This window comes from Salvelinus namaycush, chromosome 28 (genome assembly GCF_016432855.1).
Source record: "Salvelinus namaycush isolate Seneca chromosome 28, SaNama_1.0, whole genome shotgun sequence".
NCBI lineage: Eukaryota > Metazoa > Chordata > Actinopteri > Salmoniformes > Salmonidae > Salvelinus > Salvelinus namaycush.
The window spans coordinates 23,475,154-23,493,218 of record NC_052334.1 but is presented as its reverse complement, the minus strand read 5'-3'; the positions used below and the strand labels follow the sequence as shown (position 1 = coordinate 23,493,218).

Below are 18,065 nucleotides of genomic sequence, written 5' to 3'. Positions count from 1 at the left end.
ACTTGGTGAATGGACAGAATAGGACTATAGAGAGAATCAGCAAACTCGCACACCCCTGTAAAAGCACCCGTCAATCAAAGCAACCAGCATATGTCAGACACAAGCAAATATATATATATATATATATATATTTTCCTTAAAATGTATTTAAAAACCTAGGCCTACCTTAGGTTTTTCGAAGAAAGGCTATAAGGAATTGAACATAAAAGTATGAAAGGGACAGCTATAGTATGAAATTAACAATGATTAAAATGGAAACAAATACACACACTGCATGTCCATAGCCTATTTATCAGCGATGCTGATTGTCAAGGGAGAGAGAGTTGGAAAAGGTTTTTCAAAAACTGATGAACTATTATAATTTGACTTACTGTGTGAGGTGAAGAGAAAATGACAGAAGCTCAGCTGGGCACTTTCCTACATTTTGCGAGAAGCAGGCCAGGTACCTCTATTTGTGCTCAGGCGTGCGCCGTCAACATTAACAGGACAGGGAAACCAGACACATGCTCACATGGAGCGTGTAAATGATGGGATGAAATAAACCACAAGTGTAGCAGGTTGTGAACTCTACAAACAGCATTTCCATTCTGAGAATGAGAATGGTAAATTACTGTAAGTAATACATGCATTAACAGAAATTAATGTAACCAAATGACAGGGTAAATTGCCTGTTTTACATATGGTAGGCTACCACATGGGCATTCGTAGAAGTGCATTGTAGGCCGACGCTGTATAGCCTAGGCTGCTATTCTAATTTGCGGGGGTAGGAGGGCGTAATACATTTTTCTTTGTTTTGCCTATGGCCGCATATCGTCCAGGACCGGACCTGATCCGCGTTGATTAGTCTATAAATTAAGAGAAGATTCCGTATCAAATTATACCATGCCAGGTTGGAGAGGATTGGCACATTGTCCATTTGACACATCATTAGCGCGTTAAGACTATAGCCCTCAGAGCCAGAACAACCTTTTATTAATGAAGAGTTGGACACATCCAACTTTTTAAATACCTATTTATTTACTAACAAGCAATGAAAACGATCGTTGTATAAAAGAAAGTTTACACATCAAAAAAAAAATTGGACTGAAGTGCCATAGCCTATAGCTCTCTACACCCACACACATCTAGCCGGATTAGCTGCTCCAGCATCGAAGGACAGTTGGGAAGACGAGGAGATGTAGAAAAGTTGAATAGACTAAGATAGCAAAACAATAGCTTATCATTATTAAACACTCCCACTATTAGGTAAAGTTTACATGAAAATACAGTTAGTAAAAATAATGACTCTAGTCCTATTTAGAAGGTTTTGAAGGTTATTTTATTTTCTTGAGTCTTCATCCATAACAGTCAGTTATTAAATTACAATCACAGTGCTAGCTATAACACTCGTCCCTGTCTTCTCTTAAATGTTTGAATATTTAGGAGCAAGCTGTCCTTTGCACACGGTGTGCCGAGTGATTCCATTGCTTTTGTCAACGCATTCAAGGCTTGGCACACGTCCAGAAACAAGGGAGAGTTGAGGCACCCAAAGGTGAGAGCATTTAGATTGTTATGTTACATAAATTAACTCCCAACATGGATAATACATAGAAGCGTATGTAATAAAGGAGGTGCCTAAAGACATCAGACAAGGTGTGTGTGTTCTTCCTCCCAGGATGCGCTGGAGTGGGGCAAGGAGAACTGCATCCAGATCAAGAGGATAAGAGAGGTATAGAGACCAGCATCTCACGAAACACACACCAGTTGTCCCCAATTTCTGACCACCTGACCCCGACTCTGTGACCCCCAGGTGGCCGAGCTCTATGAGGACCTGAAGAAGAGGGCGTCCCAGTTCAACATGCACGTGATTGAGAACCCATTGCCCATGGACTACTCCAGCCTCCACAAGCAGAGATTCATCTTGCAGGTGAGACCGAGGCACATGCAAGCATTCTGGAGCTCTACACCTTACTTCCAACTTATCTCTATTAAATTGAGGGAAGGCTTAACTGAATAGAGTAAGCCTTCATTTAAATACATCATAAGATTGGTGAGAAGAGAGCAGGTTGATTATTGCACAGGTATGCCCATAGATGAATTAGCAAGTGTGGTAAAATTGCATAATTCAGCTGTGCTTATTGGCCGTAGGGTAATAGGTGACTGACATTCCGCACGTGGCTAATTAATAGTAAAGGAGGAAAAGCGACATGACACTGCTGTTGATGAGAACATTGTAAACATCAGATGTAAATTCTTGCTGTGCCCATAGAGGAAGCCATGTCAATTATATTGTGCTTACTGAATGAAGTGAGCTCTCCATTCAGACCAGCCTTACTGATTTGAACCTGCGTTATCAACTACTTTATGATTATTGTTATGACACTAATTTCACCTTGTGTACCTAGCCCTTCTACACAGACTATCACTCTGGCCTTGTCTATTTGATAGAATCTCATCTTTCTTTTTCTCAGGTGGTTATCGCTGGTGCCTACTACCCCAACTACTTTGCCCAAGGGGAAATGGATGAAGAGCTGGCCTCCAAAGACCTGTCTGGCCATGATCCCAAAACAACAGTGCTGGTATGATGCCTTTACCCCCTATCCCCGATTCATCAGATTCCTATACATGAACCGTGTTGTATCTTGTGAATGCTAGCCCACTGACAGGCTCTTTGACTGTTTGGTCTCAGGTGAGGAACCTGCCCCCCTATAGTTTCCTGTACTATAAGCAGCTGCAGTCCCTGTTCCGCCAGTGTGGCCAGGTCAAGTCCATAGCCTTTGATGGATCCAGGTAACAAACTAATGGATGAAACCTTGACTAGATGTACCATAACTCATCATGTTACCTGTTTCATAGATAAATACTTCTTAGATGTTTTGACCTAAATGGTCTAACAGTATACACATAGTTCATTGGTAAGATGATGAACATTTGTTGTGTGTTCGTTCAGAGGGCATGTGGAGTTCTACCAGACGACTACCCGGGGGTCGGGGGTCCTCCCTGAGGTGTCACTGGCCCTCCTCCTGGCCCACCAGAGGCATCCTCTGGACCTGTTTGTGCACCCCAGTGACGAGGTGGAGGCCCGCGCTGGGAGCAGAACCGTCTGCCACATGAGATGCGCTCGGTAGAAAGCCTATACATCCTTCTCACGCTAATAATACTCTGCTAGGAGCTGTAGTTTTAACCCTCTCGTATGCTACAAAATACAGTTTTATGCATGGGTGAAGCATCTTACCCCAACTTCTCAAGATAAATGTGTTTTGCGGTCAGTTGATGTCTTGGTAATGTCAGCTCTGGCTCAGGGCCAGGTACCTCTTCAGGGGGGTGGAGGTGTCCTGTCAGTGGCTGTTTGGGGGGAGTGGGCCCTGCAGCCACCCACAGGCTGCACCCCTCCACACTGGGCCTTGATGTAACCTGATGTAACCTGATGCCTTGATGTAACCTGACGTGCTATAGCACTATGGTTAACACTCCACAGCCATCACACAGCCGCTTAGAGGGGAGATTTAGGCCGAGCTAGACCCCCCTTCCCCCTTTCCTCCTCCTTACACACATTTAGAGACTGGGCTGTCATGTTAGTGAGTTGGGTCAGTCTCATAGACTCACTCACTGATGCAATGATGCAGCTCAGTGACTGACTGTTACACTTGCACTGTGTTCCCCCCTTGGAGGGATCCTCCAGGTTTTCTTTGCATCACTCATTCTATCCAGTCCTGTGGTTTGCAGGGTGAATGTGGACTTCCAGGACAACTGTCTACCCAGTGGAGGTGCTGAGCAGTACCATCGACCCAAACAAGCTGCCTTCCAACCCCATCTTCGTGGTCAACATCACAGAAGTTAGTCATCAGGCTGAAACTCCTTTTTCAGTCACATTTCTGGGAGTTGTTTGTGTAAATGAGTATTGTGGTGAAGATTATATCTAGAGGAACTGAATTTAGGTGATCACATACCCTCCATGTTGGTTATGTACAGTCTACAGTGGAGGTGGTAACCGAGCATGCCCCCCTTCATCTTGGCTCCCGAGGTGGTGGAGGTGGGCCACTTCTGGGGCTTCCAGGCAGGCGAGGCCAGCATGGAGAAGCAGTGCTATCTGACAGCTGAGATTAATTCTCGTGAACTGTGTCTACAGTGGAGGTGGTAACCGAGCATGCCCCCCTTCATCTTGGCTCCCGAGGTGGTGGAGGTGGGCCACTTCTGGGGCTTCCAGGCAGGCGAGGCCAGCATGGAGAAGCAGTGCTATCTGACAGCTGAGATTAATTCTCGTGAACTGTGTCCAGTTCCTGTCTCCCTCTACCCCAACCTACTGTGCCTGGCACCTTTCTCTGAGGGCGACGAGCAGGGCCTCTACTACCGTGCCAAGGTCCTGCACGTCCGCGGCAGCTCTGTGGAGGTACAATCACATGCACGCCAAGCTTACTGGCACACACAATCACTCCCTCCCTAATACAGGTTAATTATAGTTGCAGTTATAGTGGATGAACCATGTAAAGTATGTGTTTTGAATATCCCAGGTGTTCTTTTTGGACTACGGAAACACCACCCTGGTGTCATGCAGCTGTCTGAGGGAGCTACCTGCTGATATCATGGCCCACCCATTGCAGGTACAGCTACAAAGTCTATATAGGCAACATACTGTATTTTCCTGATCCACCCTATTTTGGCCACATCTTAACCAGATAAAATTTGCCTGTATTCTGGTGTGACTGTGTTCTGCCCTGTATTCTGGTGTGACTGTGTTCTGCCCTGTGTCCTCCTCAGGCACAGGAGTTTTGTATCTCGGGGATGCATCCATCTGCCCAGTCCATGATCCTGGGGGACCAGTGGAGCAGCCGCGCACGCAACCTCTTCATAACACTAGTGAACGGCCGCTCACTCATCGTCTCCCTGTTCTCTATCCTGCACGGCATCATGCACGTGGAGCTGCTCATCAACACCGACACGGTCACCTCCAGTGTGGCTGATATCATGATACAGGAGGGACACGCCGTTAAGGCCGAAGAGAGCTTTGAGTCCAAGGTACCTTAAGAAACACAGACCAGCTTTCTGTCTTCACTGCAGAATCAACTGCCATGTATCTTTTTGTAAAGTTGTGCTAATGGGGAATTGTTCAATTGTGGTATTCCTGTAAGGCTTGGCTATAAACATATATCATTCAGTGTGTCCTAGCTGTCCAGCAGTAGAAACAGAGGCTGTGGCCCTGACAGTGCTGTGTCGTTGTGTGTCTTGCAGCAGAGCCACGAGGTGCTGGTGTCTCTGTAGAAAGACTTGCAGGACGGAACCTTCACCCCCAACGCTACCAGCAGCTCCTGGAAGACCAACAAGGAGAAAGAGAAGCAGCTCATCGACAGCCTGCTCCAGTCCTTCTCCAAGACCAGACGGTCCTTTCTGAAGAGCAAGGCAAGAACACTGGCCAAACGGCTGACTCATAGGTTTTGTTAAATAGACTGCCTGTCTGGTTGAACCAGACGGTGTTAGTTCACCACAAGATGGCGTCATCGTCATTTTGGTAGCATGTGAGCTCGTGTAAATTTTGTTCTACAGTGTATTAGTGGGCCAGGGCCACACCTTCCTGTCAGGAATTCCTGGGATACAATAGGTATCTGGTGATATTTTTTATTTTATTTTTCCTATTATTTAACACGTCTTTCTATAAATAATGGGCCCATTATTTAACATTGGGAAAAACATTTCTGAATGGTTTGAAACAACAAAAATATGGAGTTCCATATGTGTACTTGGAGGATTTAAAGTGAATATATGCAAATTGGCCCATATCTCCACCTATACAACAACATACAATGTCTGTATGAAACCTGCTTAAAGAATGTATGTCAAATTCAAGGACTTTCAGGGACTTCATTTTCAAGGACCTCAATGTTACACAATTGTATAATTTATATAATTGTACATATAGGGCCTAATATAGAACCCATATGCACAAAAAGCTTATTTCTCTCAAATTTTGCGCGCAAATTTGTTTACATCCCTTTAGTGAGCATTTCTCCTTTGCCAAGATAATCCATCCAACTGACAGGTGTGGCATATCAAGAAGCTGATTACACAGGTGCACCTTGTGCTGGGGACAATAAAAGCCCCCTCTAAAATGTGCAGTTTTGTCACACAACACAATGCCACAAATGTCTCAAGTTTCTAGGGAGCGTGCAATTGGTAAGCTGACTGCAGGAATGTCCACCAGAGCTGTTGCCAGATAATTTAATGTTAATTTCTCTACCATAAGCCCCCTCCAACGTCGGTTATTAGATAATTTGGCAGTACGTCCAACCGGCCTCTCAACCGCAGACCATGTGTAACCACGCCAACCCAGGACCTCCATCTGGCATCTTCACCTGCGGAATCGTTGGGGGGGCGGGGTGCTGAGGAGTATTTCTGTCTGTAATAAAGCCCTTTTGTGGGGAAAAACAAATTGATTGACTGGGCCTGGCTCCTCATTGGGTGGGCCTATGCCCTCCCAGACCCACCCATGGCTGCGCCCCTGCCCAGTCATGTGAAGTCCATATATTAGGGCCTAATGAATTCATTTCAATTGACTGATTTTCCTTACATGAACTGTAACTCAGCCAAATCTTTGAAATTGTTGCATGTTGCGTTCTATATTTTTGTTTAGTATATAATTATATTCTAAAATGTGAGAATATTGTGGGCATTGCCTGACTAAATAGATGGGGTACATGCATGCCAATTTTTCTGGAGCTTATGTGGCCGCCACAGGTACGCATAATAAAGCCATGAATACTGGTAGCATTAATCTCACCATTTGAATAAATGCCATTTAATTGGAATAGCGTTGGGTGTCGCACAATAACATATACTACACAACTTCTAGTCTAGTCCGAGGCACAAAAATATATGAACACTTTATCGTGATGCTTTCTCTGTTAAAACTAACGAGACGCTGCTGTAAATCAGACAACCGATGAGCAACATCAATACGCTAGGGATATTAGATCCAACGTGGATCCAGGCACAACTGTCTGCACTGCCGTAACAAATGAGACAACAAAATATTCTGGACATTCCTCGCAAACACCTTTTTTGCAGTTTGGCCTGTTGGCGTGTGCGCGACGCAACATCACAACAGCTGTTTGTCACTTGACTCTCATTTGGAAAATTCCTTCCTGGATCAGATGAGGATGTGAAAATATCATGGCGTAACTGATCAGCTGGACACCAAATGCACATCCTAGTATTATGCATAGTTATTAAAGAACCACGTTATTGACCGTATTGATTTTGGTTTGACGTATAAAGGTGACTATTTCAGTTAGAAGTATTCGATTTTGCTATCGTTTTTATTATTTTGGGTTTGTATGCCCATGAACTGTTTTCACACCGCGTAACATAAGGAGACAGAATGTTACACTGCATTTCTGAGATCTATACAAAAAACTGTCCAACAGCTAGATCCAGGATTTGTACACTGTTCAAGTTCAATGCCTCATTTAATTGATTAATGCTTAATATATGATAACAACTTACAATACCATAAATGCAAAGACAGAAAAGTAAAGTTTTACGTCACACGATGTTGGACAAACCCATCTAGACGCCAACCATGATAGTGTTAAACACAGTTTTTAAATCAATTTGTCAATTTTATTGTGAAAAAGTAAGTACACCCTTTGGAAAGTGTATTTTTTTTTAAACATATTTGGACACATGGATATTTTTGCAAAATTCCAACCACATTCATTGATAAAGGTAACCCAATTTAACACACCACACACAATGTTTTACTTTGAAAATGTTATGCAATTAAAATAAACAAATGCAATTTCCTTATGCAGAAAAAATGTGTACACCCTTACCTTTACCATCACCTAAAATTAGGATCCGGTGCACCAAAACAGGTGCAAATGATTAGGAAATCATTAGAGCACCTTGCGAGGGTCCAGCCTTCCATAAAGATTTGAAACGTTGTCTGGTTTGGCCTTTTTTATCTTAATTTAACCTTTTTACTTAACTAGGCAAGTTGGATAGGAACAAATTCTTATTTACTGTGACGGCCTACCCCGGCTAAACCCTAAACCGGATGACGCTGGGCCAATTGTGCGCCGCCTTAACCATATGGGTGTGTGGTAACACGTCATGCAAAGATCAAAATACCTCAGAGGCCCTCCGAAGAAAGATTATTGATGCCCGTGAGTCTGGGAGGGGTTACAAATCCATTTCCAAGCAATTCGAAGTACATCGTTCCACTGTCCGACGGATCATCCACAAATGGAGAAAATTCCAGACCACTGGCAATCGGGTCATCCCACCAAATTCAGCCCAAGAGCTGACCGAAAGATGCTCATAGAAGTCTCTAAGAACCCCAGGGTAACATCAAGGGATCTACAGGCCTCTCTTGTCACAATCAATATCGAAGTGCATGAGTCAACTGTCAGAGACTGCACAAACTTGGCCTACGTGGGAGGTCAGGAAGGAAGAAGCCTCTGCTCTCAAAAAAAGAATATCAAGACTGAGGTTTGCCAGACAACACCTGGGTAAAGACCAAAACTACTGGAACAATGTGCTCTGGACATATGAGTCAAAGGTGGAGTTTGGCCGCAATGCCAGGCGAAAATGAAACACAGCCTTTGAACAGAAGAACCTCATACTGACTAAAGCATGGTGGCGTTATTGTTTGTGGCTAAGTAAGTGTTGCTGATGCTGTTCCCAACAGGTTCCTGTGCATGGCCCATCCAGCCCTCACAAAGTCAACTTCCACAGCTTTTGCAATGTCAGCCACTACAGGTTAGTCAGTGTCACCCAGATCAGGTTATAGTTTGGCCCACTTCTGGTGACACTATATCCCAGTGCTAATGTCAACTCCTTACAGGTCGGTGCGCATAGAAAAGGACAGCATCAACTCAGTGGCGTTGAATGACAGTCCTCAGGACAGCCATCAGAGGATGCTGGTGGCTGGCGGAGTGTCTGTCAGTGCCACAGGTACAGTACTGGGAATGGGATGTGATCTTGGATGTAAGCACACTCTAGAACAGGGGTATTCAACTCTTACCCTATGAGGTCCGGATCCTGATGGGTTTTATTTTCTGGCTGGTAATTAATTGCACCCACCTGGTGTCCCAGGTCTAAATCAGTCCCTGATTCGAGGGGGGGAATGCAAGTGAACTGGCTTCGTGGTCCACACTTGAGTTTGAGGGCTCTAGAATAAGGGTGAGACCCTACCAGACATTGACTTTGTTATAACAGTAAGATGCGTGTGTGTGCTGCTCTAGGCGCATGCATTCTACTGAAGGAGACTACGCTGATGCCTCACATCCACGGCCTGCCTGCTCTCATCACCATGCTCTTCAGCCCTGTCATAGAGCTACGGTCAGTCTGCTTGGAGATAGTATGCTCCTCACCACATTCGATCAAATTACCTATCAGAAAACCGTACCTTAAGGTCCTATAGGAAATGTGAAATGATTGGGGTTCTACCAAGCTAACGTGGAATTGTTTTAAGATGATCATAACAAGGATAATTTAGCTATTTGAATTTTGAATTTTAGGACACCTGAAGGTATCCAAAAAAATTATATATATATATACACACACACACACATAAGTCAGTTTGGATACATTTACTCATGCCAGGGTTTTTATTTTTTACTATTTTCTACATTTGTAGAATAATAGTGAACACATCAAAACTATGAAATAACACATGGAATCATGTAATAACCAAAAAAGTGTTAAAACAAATCAAATATATTTTATATTTGAGATTCTTCAAAGTAGCCACCCTTTGCCTTAATGACAGCTTTGCACACTCTTGGCATTCTCTCAACCAGCTTCATGAGGTAGTCACCTCGAATGCATTTCAATTAACAGTTGTGCCTTGTTGAAAGTTAATTTGCGGAATTTCTTTCCTTAATGCGTTTGAGCCAATCATTTGTGTTGTGACAAGGTAGGGGTGGAATACAGAAGATAGCCCTATTTGGTAAAATACCAAATCTATATTATAGCAAGAACAGCTCAAATAAGCAAAGAGAAACGACTGTCCATCATTACTTTAAGACATAAAGGTCAGTCAATGCGGAAAATGTCAAGAAGTGCAGTCACAAAAACCATCAAGCGCTATGATTAAACTGGCTTTCATGAGGACGGCCACAGGAAAGGAGGACCAAGAGTTACCTCTGCTGCAGAGGATAAGTTCATTAGAGTTACCAGCCTCAGAAATTGCAGCCCAAATAAATGCTTCAGAGTTCAAGAAACAGACACATCTCAACATCAACTGTTCAGAGGAGACTGCGTGAATCAGGCCTTCATGGTCGAATTAGTGCAAAGAAACCACTACTAAAGGACACCAATAATAAGAAGAGACTTGCTTGAGCCAAGAAACATGAGCAGTAGACATTAGACCGGTGGAATGGAAAATCATGTGATGATCAATTTGAAACCAATTGTAAGACATGGTCGTTGTGAATGTTTCAAAGCCTAACACAATGAAATGAAGAGCTCTTTCTAAGGTGATGATTAATTCAAAATACATGCTCATATTAGAGCTTATGCATATGGGGGGGGGGGGGGAAACGGAGTTAATATTATGATTGTGCCGTTATACAATACAGCCTACTGCATATTACTCATGGCAGAAAAACATTCAACAAAACTGATTTAAGATGTCTTTGGTACATAATTGGTCTATACTCAAGTTAAACAAATTCAAGTGATTGCCTTTGAGTGTGGTCTGTTATTATGCATACTGGATGGACTGGTTACCTTATGCCAATGGTGGAAAAAGTACCCAATTGTCATACTTGAGTAAAAGGAAAGATATCTTAATAGAAAATGACTCAATTGAAAGTCACCCAGTAAAATATTACTTAAGTCAAAGTCTAAAAGTATTTGGTTTTAAATATACTTAAGTATCAAAAGTAAAAGTATAAATAATTTCAAATTCCTTACATAAATTAAACCAGGTGGCACCATTTTCTTGTTTTTTTGCCAGGGGAACACTCCAACACACAATCATTTACAAACGTAGCATGTGTGTTTAGTGAGTCTGCCAGATCAGAGGCAGTAGGGATGACCAGGGATGTTCTCTTGATATTTTTCGTTGTCAGGGAAAATGTACAAAGTACATTATTTCCTTACTATTGATATTTTTAACTTTACTACATTCCTAAAGTACAGATACCCCAAGTAGTACTTTAAAGTATTTTTACTTAAGTACTTTACACCACTGCCTTATGCTACTCTCCAAAATTTCTATCGTCGAATCTGGAAGAGAACGTATAGTCCTAGGCGATGCTGTTTGTTCATTGATTGTGCACGGCGGCTTAGTTAGCCTACAATTATACTGAGTTTGATTTTCGAATAGCCAAGTAAAATATATATTTTTAATATTTTCATAATTAATTGGTTGACACATTACCTTTTTTAGCTATATAGAATCTCACCACCTTGCGTTTCCATCTCATCTCTCCTTTATATATTTAAATTGACAATAGTCTGATGGGTGAAAATACGATCACTTGATGAGAGAACAGCTGTGCAGCCTGAGGCATATAACAGAGCGCAAGCTTTTTTTTGCATCTTTCTCAAATCCTCAATAGCCTACAGTCGCACCATGCAGCCCTTATGTTTTTATTGAAGACATTCTAAGGTTTATATCATTCACAACTAAAGTTGCCAAATAACTCTAAATCTAGCATATAGGACCTGTTTCAAATGATACATTTTACGCTCAACATAACCACTTCATATGCGCACTCGCTCCGTAATGGAAAAAATATCCCTTTTATTTTATTCCGCTAAGTTATATTATTTTATAGGAATATAATTGAAAATAATGGCACGGGACTTAAAGGCATATTTTGTCAGCTAAATGAACACGCCTAAAGCCTATGGCATGGAGCATAGCCAGATAACATACAGTAGACCAACTTATATTCTGTTTTTCATAATGTGTCTTTAGACATGGCTAAAATAAATAATGGATTTATTGTGATGGTGTATATTAAATTGATTTATTATACTTATTTTCGTAAATTGATGTTCCAAAGGCACGCATCAGCGGCTTGTATGCGTGGAGGCAAGGAGATACTAAACGTGTTTGTTAATTAAAGGTCAATTACCGTGAGACCAGCAGTCTTTTGCATGACAATAACATGCTGACAAAATGTCATGACCGCACCTAACCTACCTAACCTACCCAGACTAGGTGTGTGGGCGTCCTAGAGCAAAACAGGCATTTTCGTGAGAGACTCACCTTTCCATAGAGGGGTCATATTAGTGGGCAGCCCAAACAGTTCGGACGCTACAGACAGAAGTTGGCAGATCGGCTGTACCGACTTCAGACGAGTCCCAAGGCGCTTGTGGCTGTCGTAGAGCAAAACGGAGAACACCATTGTGTTCGTGAGAGTCATCTTTCCATAAGAGGTTTAGTTTATATAAACTGTTTGGCAAACCGTTCGGACACTACAGCTGTGTTCGTGAGAAGACCGATTTTTGGGATGTCTCATGGTCTGACAAACACGGCTCTAGCTCTGCCACCCTTCACTGCAGATGCGGAAGGGCGACATCGGTGGATAGAGACGCAGCCTCATGCGGAAAAAAACACCTCTAGCTAAAACTGACAGCTTTTATTTTTTGCTTATTATACTTCCACGCGGACTCTAGGGGGCTAAGTGATAACATAAATAATGTTGTAATATTCACTTCAAATCATGCATTAAGTTCTACAGGTCTGTAATGTAACCTTGCCTGTTCTCTGCAGCACCAACGAGGAAAGGACCAGCTACACTGGCGCCCTCTGTGATCTAGGGTGGAACGTCCAGTCTCAGGAGGCTGTCCTGCCTGAACATGACATAGAGCTCGCCTTTGATGTCAAATTCAATGTAGAGGACATCACAGAGGTAGCTAACACCCTTGTAGTTCCTGCGTCAGTCCATTTAAATCAATATTTATCATAAAACATGAGTGTCATAACCAGTGTTTTGTGTTGGATCAGATCAATGCGTTGCGTGGTGCCATCAACCGTCTGGTGTGTGAGGGGCCCAACGGTCCTCTGCACCTGGGGCCTGACAGGATCAACAGCCTGCAGAAGGACTGTTGCGAATGCCTCGTCAGGTTATTTACCAAGTCACCCCCTCGGGAAGACCTCGTTCCTGTGTACTATGAGGAACCAAATAAATGGAACCAGGTATGGCTTGAATTCATGGTGTAATGTTATTTTTCCCCACTTCAATCAAATCAGTCCTGATTTTATATAGAAAGTAAGGCCCATACTTAACTATAATTTCTAGTGTTCAAACAATTATATTGAACGTGTATGTGTGACTATTTTGTGTGCGTGGTGTTTGTGTGCAGGTGGATCCCAGTCAGAAGATGGAGATTGTCCAGAAGGAAGATGGAAAGAACAAAGGTGTCCTGTTCCAGCTACACCCTGTCACACTGCTCAACATGTGAGGCCATTCTAAAGCAGCAACCAGAAGCACAGCATGCTGTTGTTTTCACCTTGACTACCATTATTTATGTTTTACAAGATTTTCTTATGGAACCCTCAGGGAGGACATTCTCTTTTGATAATTGTGGTATTTATTTGGATCATTTTTGCACATGGTCCTGCCATGCTTCTCATGTCCTGAGTTTTTCTTCAGCTTTACTATTGCGTGTTAGGTGTTTGGAAAGTATAACTTTCTAATTTTAGGATATAAATCATTGATATTCAAGGAATGGAACTCCTTTTCTTTTGTATAAATTAATCGACTTAAAGTCAAGGTATGGTGCTAGCTTTAGTTTAGTGACCTGACAGCCAAGTTAAATTTGTCACCTCAGCATACACGCAACAGGAAAGGGCCTTCTGTGCCAGAAGGTATCTATGTTTGTTCATAGAATGTTATTTCAAATCACTTTGGATATTTATCCAGTGTTGTATGCACTCTGTACCATTACGAAACATCTCGTATGTCCTAATATTTCTAACTCAAGACGAGACTGCTCTCGTCAACTTCTTTTTTGTCTTGGACCCTATTTTTAGTAATGCATCTGAAAAATGATAACATTATACATCAAGGAACATTTATTTGTCTTCTGTAATTAAATACATACTGTAAGTGCAAATAGTTAGACCAGGGTCTAAGAACTACATTGAGTATAGGTGAACATAGTACAAAGTTGGACAGTTAATTCAAACAAGCTAAATATCATCAGATACTCCTTGTCTTCATAGTAGTTGACCAACAGTACCTAAAACATGATATTGTGTGTAGTTATGCAAAAAAAAACTACAATTACCACATCAAATGATTTCGTGCTTGAAAACAAAGGAAATCATTGATATTTATTGACTATATATATATATACTGAGAGAAGCCCCACCAGCTAACTCAGAAACATGAAGCAGTATTTAACATTGGCAGCAGAGCATTTCTGTAGGCATATCGCTTTTTTTGTGCCAAACCTTAGTTTGTTGTAAGCACTGAAGGAAAATAAAAACTAGTGTGAAAACTGCACGAAAGATACAAAATAATATTTACTCAAGGCTTGACTTCATGCGCTTAATAACAAGCAACACAAAAATACATTTTCTTCCAAATTGTGTACTTGTCTACCTAGACTTATCTTGAACATGGGTGATTGACTGTGTGTGTGTTAACCATTCTAGACAGTTTTGGGGTCAAGGCTTCTCCAGTGGTTGGTTTTAGAGAACACCTTCTAGATGACATAGTACTACCCCCAGATAATGACAAGGCTATCCAACAATGATCAAGCTGTCTGCCACTGAGTCTGAGCTGGACTCCACTGTTAGCAAGACGCAGGTCTACTCTTCCTTTCGCTTGGCCCCAGGGATCTTCGCCTGGATCCTGTCAAGACAAAACATGGAGGTCATCACTCTGATACAGTGTTAAACTTTTCTAGTTTGTATCAATATGAACATCATTCCAATCTATTTTATAGTGGGATGTTCCAGGGACTAGTGTGATTATTCTCGAGTAAAAAAGGTCATAACTACTACTCACTTCCCCACCACAGAGTTCACTTGGGTCCGTATTAGTCCCACATATTGGTCAATCTGTGCCTGAGGGTGAAGAGAGAAACTATTTGGATTTCATAAAAATACAAATAAATCTTTATCCTATTACTCAACAATATGAAAGTAGACCTAATTAAAAGCAACAGTCTTTCTATAAATCTAATGGGTAGAATAAACCTCTTCAGAATGGCATGACTGCCAGAGTTTATACTTCTCTGTAATACCAACTACCCCACCGAAGACATTCTTTAAAAAAAGTATACTCTGTCATAAGACTTTATATGGGCAAATAAAACTCAGAATAAAAAGGAACGTTTTAGATCTTCCTAAGTCTGAGGGTGGTTTTAACCTTCCAGACTTGGACTTGTATCAACTCACCACCCAGGGCTTTTACTTGTGACATATTGTTAAATGCACTAAAGAGTAACAATGGGTACATATTGAAGATGCACATTATTATCCCCAAAATATTTTTGTGTGTATTTTCAAAGGATTAAGCTAAGAACATTAAACTTCATAGTTAACACTATAACAACAGGGAAGAAAATTAAATGTATTCTACAAGAACCAATATCACTCCCTAAAAACACAACCCTATGAAACAATCCTTGGATAGCTTTTCAGAATTAACTATTGGAACCTAGACTTAAAAATAACTGATATTGGTATAAAATGGAGGCAATGTTGGAACATAACTAACCAAAATTACAGTTAACTAAACTGTATGCTTAATCCAGTATATTAATATATACAATTTATTACACAAGACAAAATTCACAAATTCTACACCACAACAGCAAAGTCATGTCGTAAGTGTAAAACTAACAATGACTATAACATTCCCAGAAGGCATGGATTATTCAATTCAAAAGTTATGGCCAGAGTTAGAAAGGTGGCTGTCAGAAGTATTACAATGTACATTTATTTACTTTTAATCCATCTGCATATTTCAAGACATGGCATATGAGGGTGCAGTGAGATACCTGACTGGTTGGATGATACTTTTCTTGTCAATCCTTTTGAAAAACTGAACTGGAAATCAACCAATCCTCCATGGTTAACACAATGGAAAGGTCAAATGCTTTATTATCGAAATGTTTAAAGAGCCCGGGTGACAGTGAGAATCAAAATGGTACAGTTTGAGGACATATGGCGGTGAGTGTGCGGGCGCTGCAGATGGGCGTGTGAGTCTGGGCACGTGTGATGTTGATGTTTGTATGACTATGTATGTGTGTGTTTTGTATTGTATTTTTTTTTACATGTACAGTACATGTGTTCTAGAGAGTGAGGGGAAGTTCTTACCTGGTTTTTCTCATAGACAATGGGCATGCTGAACATGGCCACCACGGCTGTATGGGAAGAGAGTGAGCGCGTATTGAAGCAGTTAGACCTGGAGTGTCCCGCTGGGAATATTCTCATGTACACATTGTGTCAACCAAGCCCCAGCTCAGAGACTTAACAAAAATATGAGATCACGTCTTCAGTTGTGAATAAATCCTTTGAACAAGGCCTTTAATGAATTGACCTCTGGAATTTCATAATATTGATTTTTTTAGGATGTGACTAATCCTAATCTAGGAAATCGATTGTTTTTGCTCAAAAGGGCAGAACGATCAATAATCCACTGATACAGAATTTATACATATTTCAGTAAAACTCTTACTGGTTCCATGAAGAACCATATGTGATGAGGCAACCATCAGGCTGTCTGAGTTGCTCTTGTCAGGTCATGTTTCCCTGCACCACAGCATGTGTTCTCACTGTGTTGGGTTAACCATTGACTGACACTGGGGTACTGTGATGCTTGCTTATTACAGCCCACTCCCCTGATTATAGTACATACTCAGATTGGCTCTGTGATGGTGTAAATGGAGGTTTCAATATGATTCATTATATTACATTTGATAAAATGTATGAGCTGTATGTCAGGCTGAACATGGTGTGCAGTGGAGAGGTGCAGAGCTGAGTATAACAGCTACAGTAGCCAGTCGTAGAAGGATCCTCACCCAGAATAAGCAGAGTCAGGCCATTGAAGAGAGCGCCCACATAGGTCAGCAGCCACATCAGGACAGCAAACTGCAACACAGGGTAAAAACATTTAACTATTGGCACTGCTTAAACAAACCCACCCCCACAATTTATGACGTTTGACTGAAGGTATGTCATAATAAAATTATTTGATGTTTTAAGTGTAACTTAATGTTTGACAGCAGGAATAGTACTGAGATGACATATGTTAAAGAGTGTAGTGTTGGTAAGATGGTTGTGTCCACCATGTCATTATTATTATTATGTTTTTTACCCCCAATTTCGTGATATCCAATTGCGATCCAATTACGATAACCGGCCGCCCTATGGGACTCCCGGTCACGGCCGGTTATGACACAGCCTGGGATCAAACCCGGGTTTGTAGTGACGCCTCAAGCACTGCGATGTAATGCCTTAGACCGCTGCGCCACTTGGGAGACAATGTCATTATTTTAAGCCCAGAGGCGAGAGTGAGGCTGACCTTCAGTGAGTCGATGAGGTCCTGGACCAGGAACAGCCTACGGAGCTCCTTCATACAGGTGTTGGCGTAGAGCAGAGCCTTGTCAGCATATTTACCGATCTGATCCTGGGACAGAGAGATCTCCACCTCCAGATAAGATCTGTAGGGAAGAAGTACAACAGACTATTAGTGTCCAGGCTAAAGTGGCATTGCAAAAAAGATAGTGAATGTTTAAATGTCAGATTATTTCATGTGCTGAGTAAACACAGATCCTGTATCCTCCCTAACTCACTTGAATGGGTGCCCTTCATCGGTCTTCTGCACGGCCTGAAGCACAGACTTGTAGATCCTGAAGCTGATGGTGGCAGAGAGGGCAGCCAGGGCTAAGTAGGCTCCCACACTGACCACACTGAACTGGGTCAGAGAGAAGAGCAGCAGGAGCACGCTGCCAAACACAGCTCCAGACTGCTTCACGTTCCTCCAGGAGAGCAGGTCCATGGCTGGGGGAGGACAGAGACAGACAGGAGAGCAGGGTTAGGATCCAGTGTTAGACCAGCATTACACACTACAGCAGGGATCCCCAACTGGCGGGCCGAATTTGGCCCCCCAACT

At 42.1% G+C, this 18,065-nt stretch overlaps 2 protein-coding genes across 3 annotated transcripts in view; one reads left to right on the top strand and one right to left on the bottom strand.

Moving 5' to 3' along the window:
* Window positions 1–14,951, top strand: part of LOC120023275 (ATP-dependent RNA helicase TDRD9-like) — a 44,008-nt gene extending 29,057 nt beyond the window's left edge. The window contains 18 exon segments of the mRNA XM_038967311.1: window positions 1,423–1,531; window positions 1,655–1,708; window positions 1,790–1,906; window positions 2,451–2,558; window positions 2,669–2,769; window positions 2,930–3,103; window positions 3,706–3,720; window positions 3,722–3,815; window positions 4,154–4,369; window positions 4,491–4,580; window positions 4,738–4,995; window positions 5,209–5,376; window positions 8,663–8,733; window positions 8,819–8,928; window positions 9,219–9,315; window positions 12,707–12,845; window positions 12,941–13,132; window positions 13,300–14,951. Coding sequence (XP_038823239.1) covers window positions 1,423–1,531; window positions 1,655–1,708; window positions 1,790–1,906; window positions 2,451–2,558; window positions 2,669–2,769; window positions 2,930–3,103; window positions 3,706–3,720; window positions 3,722–3,815; window positions 4,154–4,369; window positions 4,491–4,580; window positions 4,738–4,995; window positions 5,209–5,376; window positions 8,663–8,733; window positions 8,819–8,928; window positions 9,219–9,315; window positions 12,707–12,845; window positions 12,941–13,132; window positions 13,300–13,398 — 2,212 coding nt within the window. The 3' untranslated portion in view covers window positions 13,399–14,951.
* Window positions 13,974–18,065, bottom strand: part of LOC120023120 (reticulon-1-A-like) — a 45,855-nt gene continuing 41,763 nt past the window's right edge. The window contains exons 4-9 of one of the 2 annotated variants that reach the window (XM_038967092.1): window positions 17,746–17,953; window positions 17,475–17,613; window positions 16,972–17,041; window positions 16,268–16,314; window positions 14,952–15,010; window positions 13,974–14,795 (exon numbers count right to left, since the gene is read on the bottom strand). In XM_038967092.1, coding sequence (XP_038823020.1) covers window positions 14,753–14,795; window positions 14,952–15,010; window positions 16,268–16,314; window positions 16,972–17,041; window positions 17,475–17,613; window positions 17,746–17,953 — 566 coding nt within the window. In that variant the 3' untranslated portion in view covers window positions 13,974–14,752. The remainder of the gene's footprint in view (window positions 14,796–14,951; window positions 15,011–16,267; window positions 16,315–16,971; window positions 17,042–17,474; window positions 17,614–17,745; window positions 17,954–18,065) is intronic. The other variant, XM_038967094.1, reaches the window with a different exon arrangement.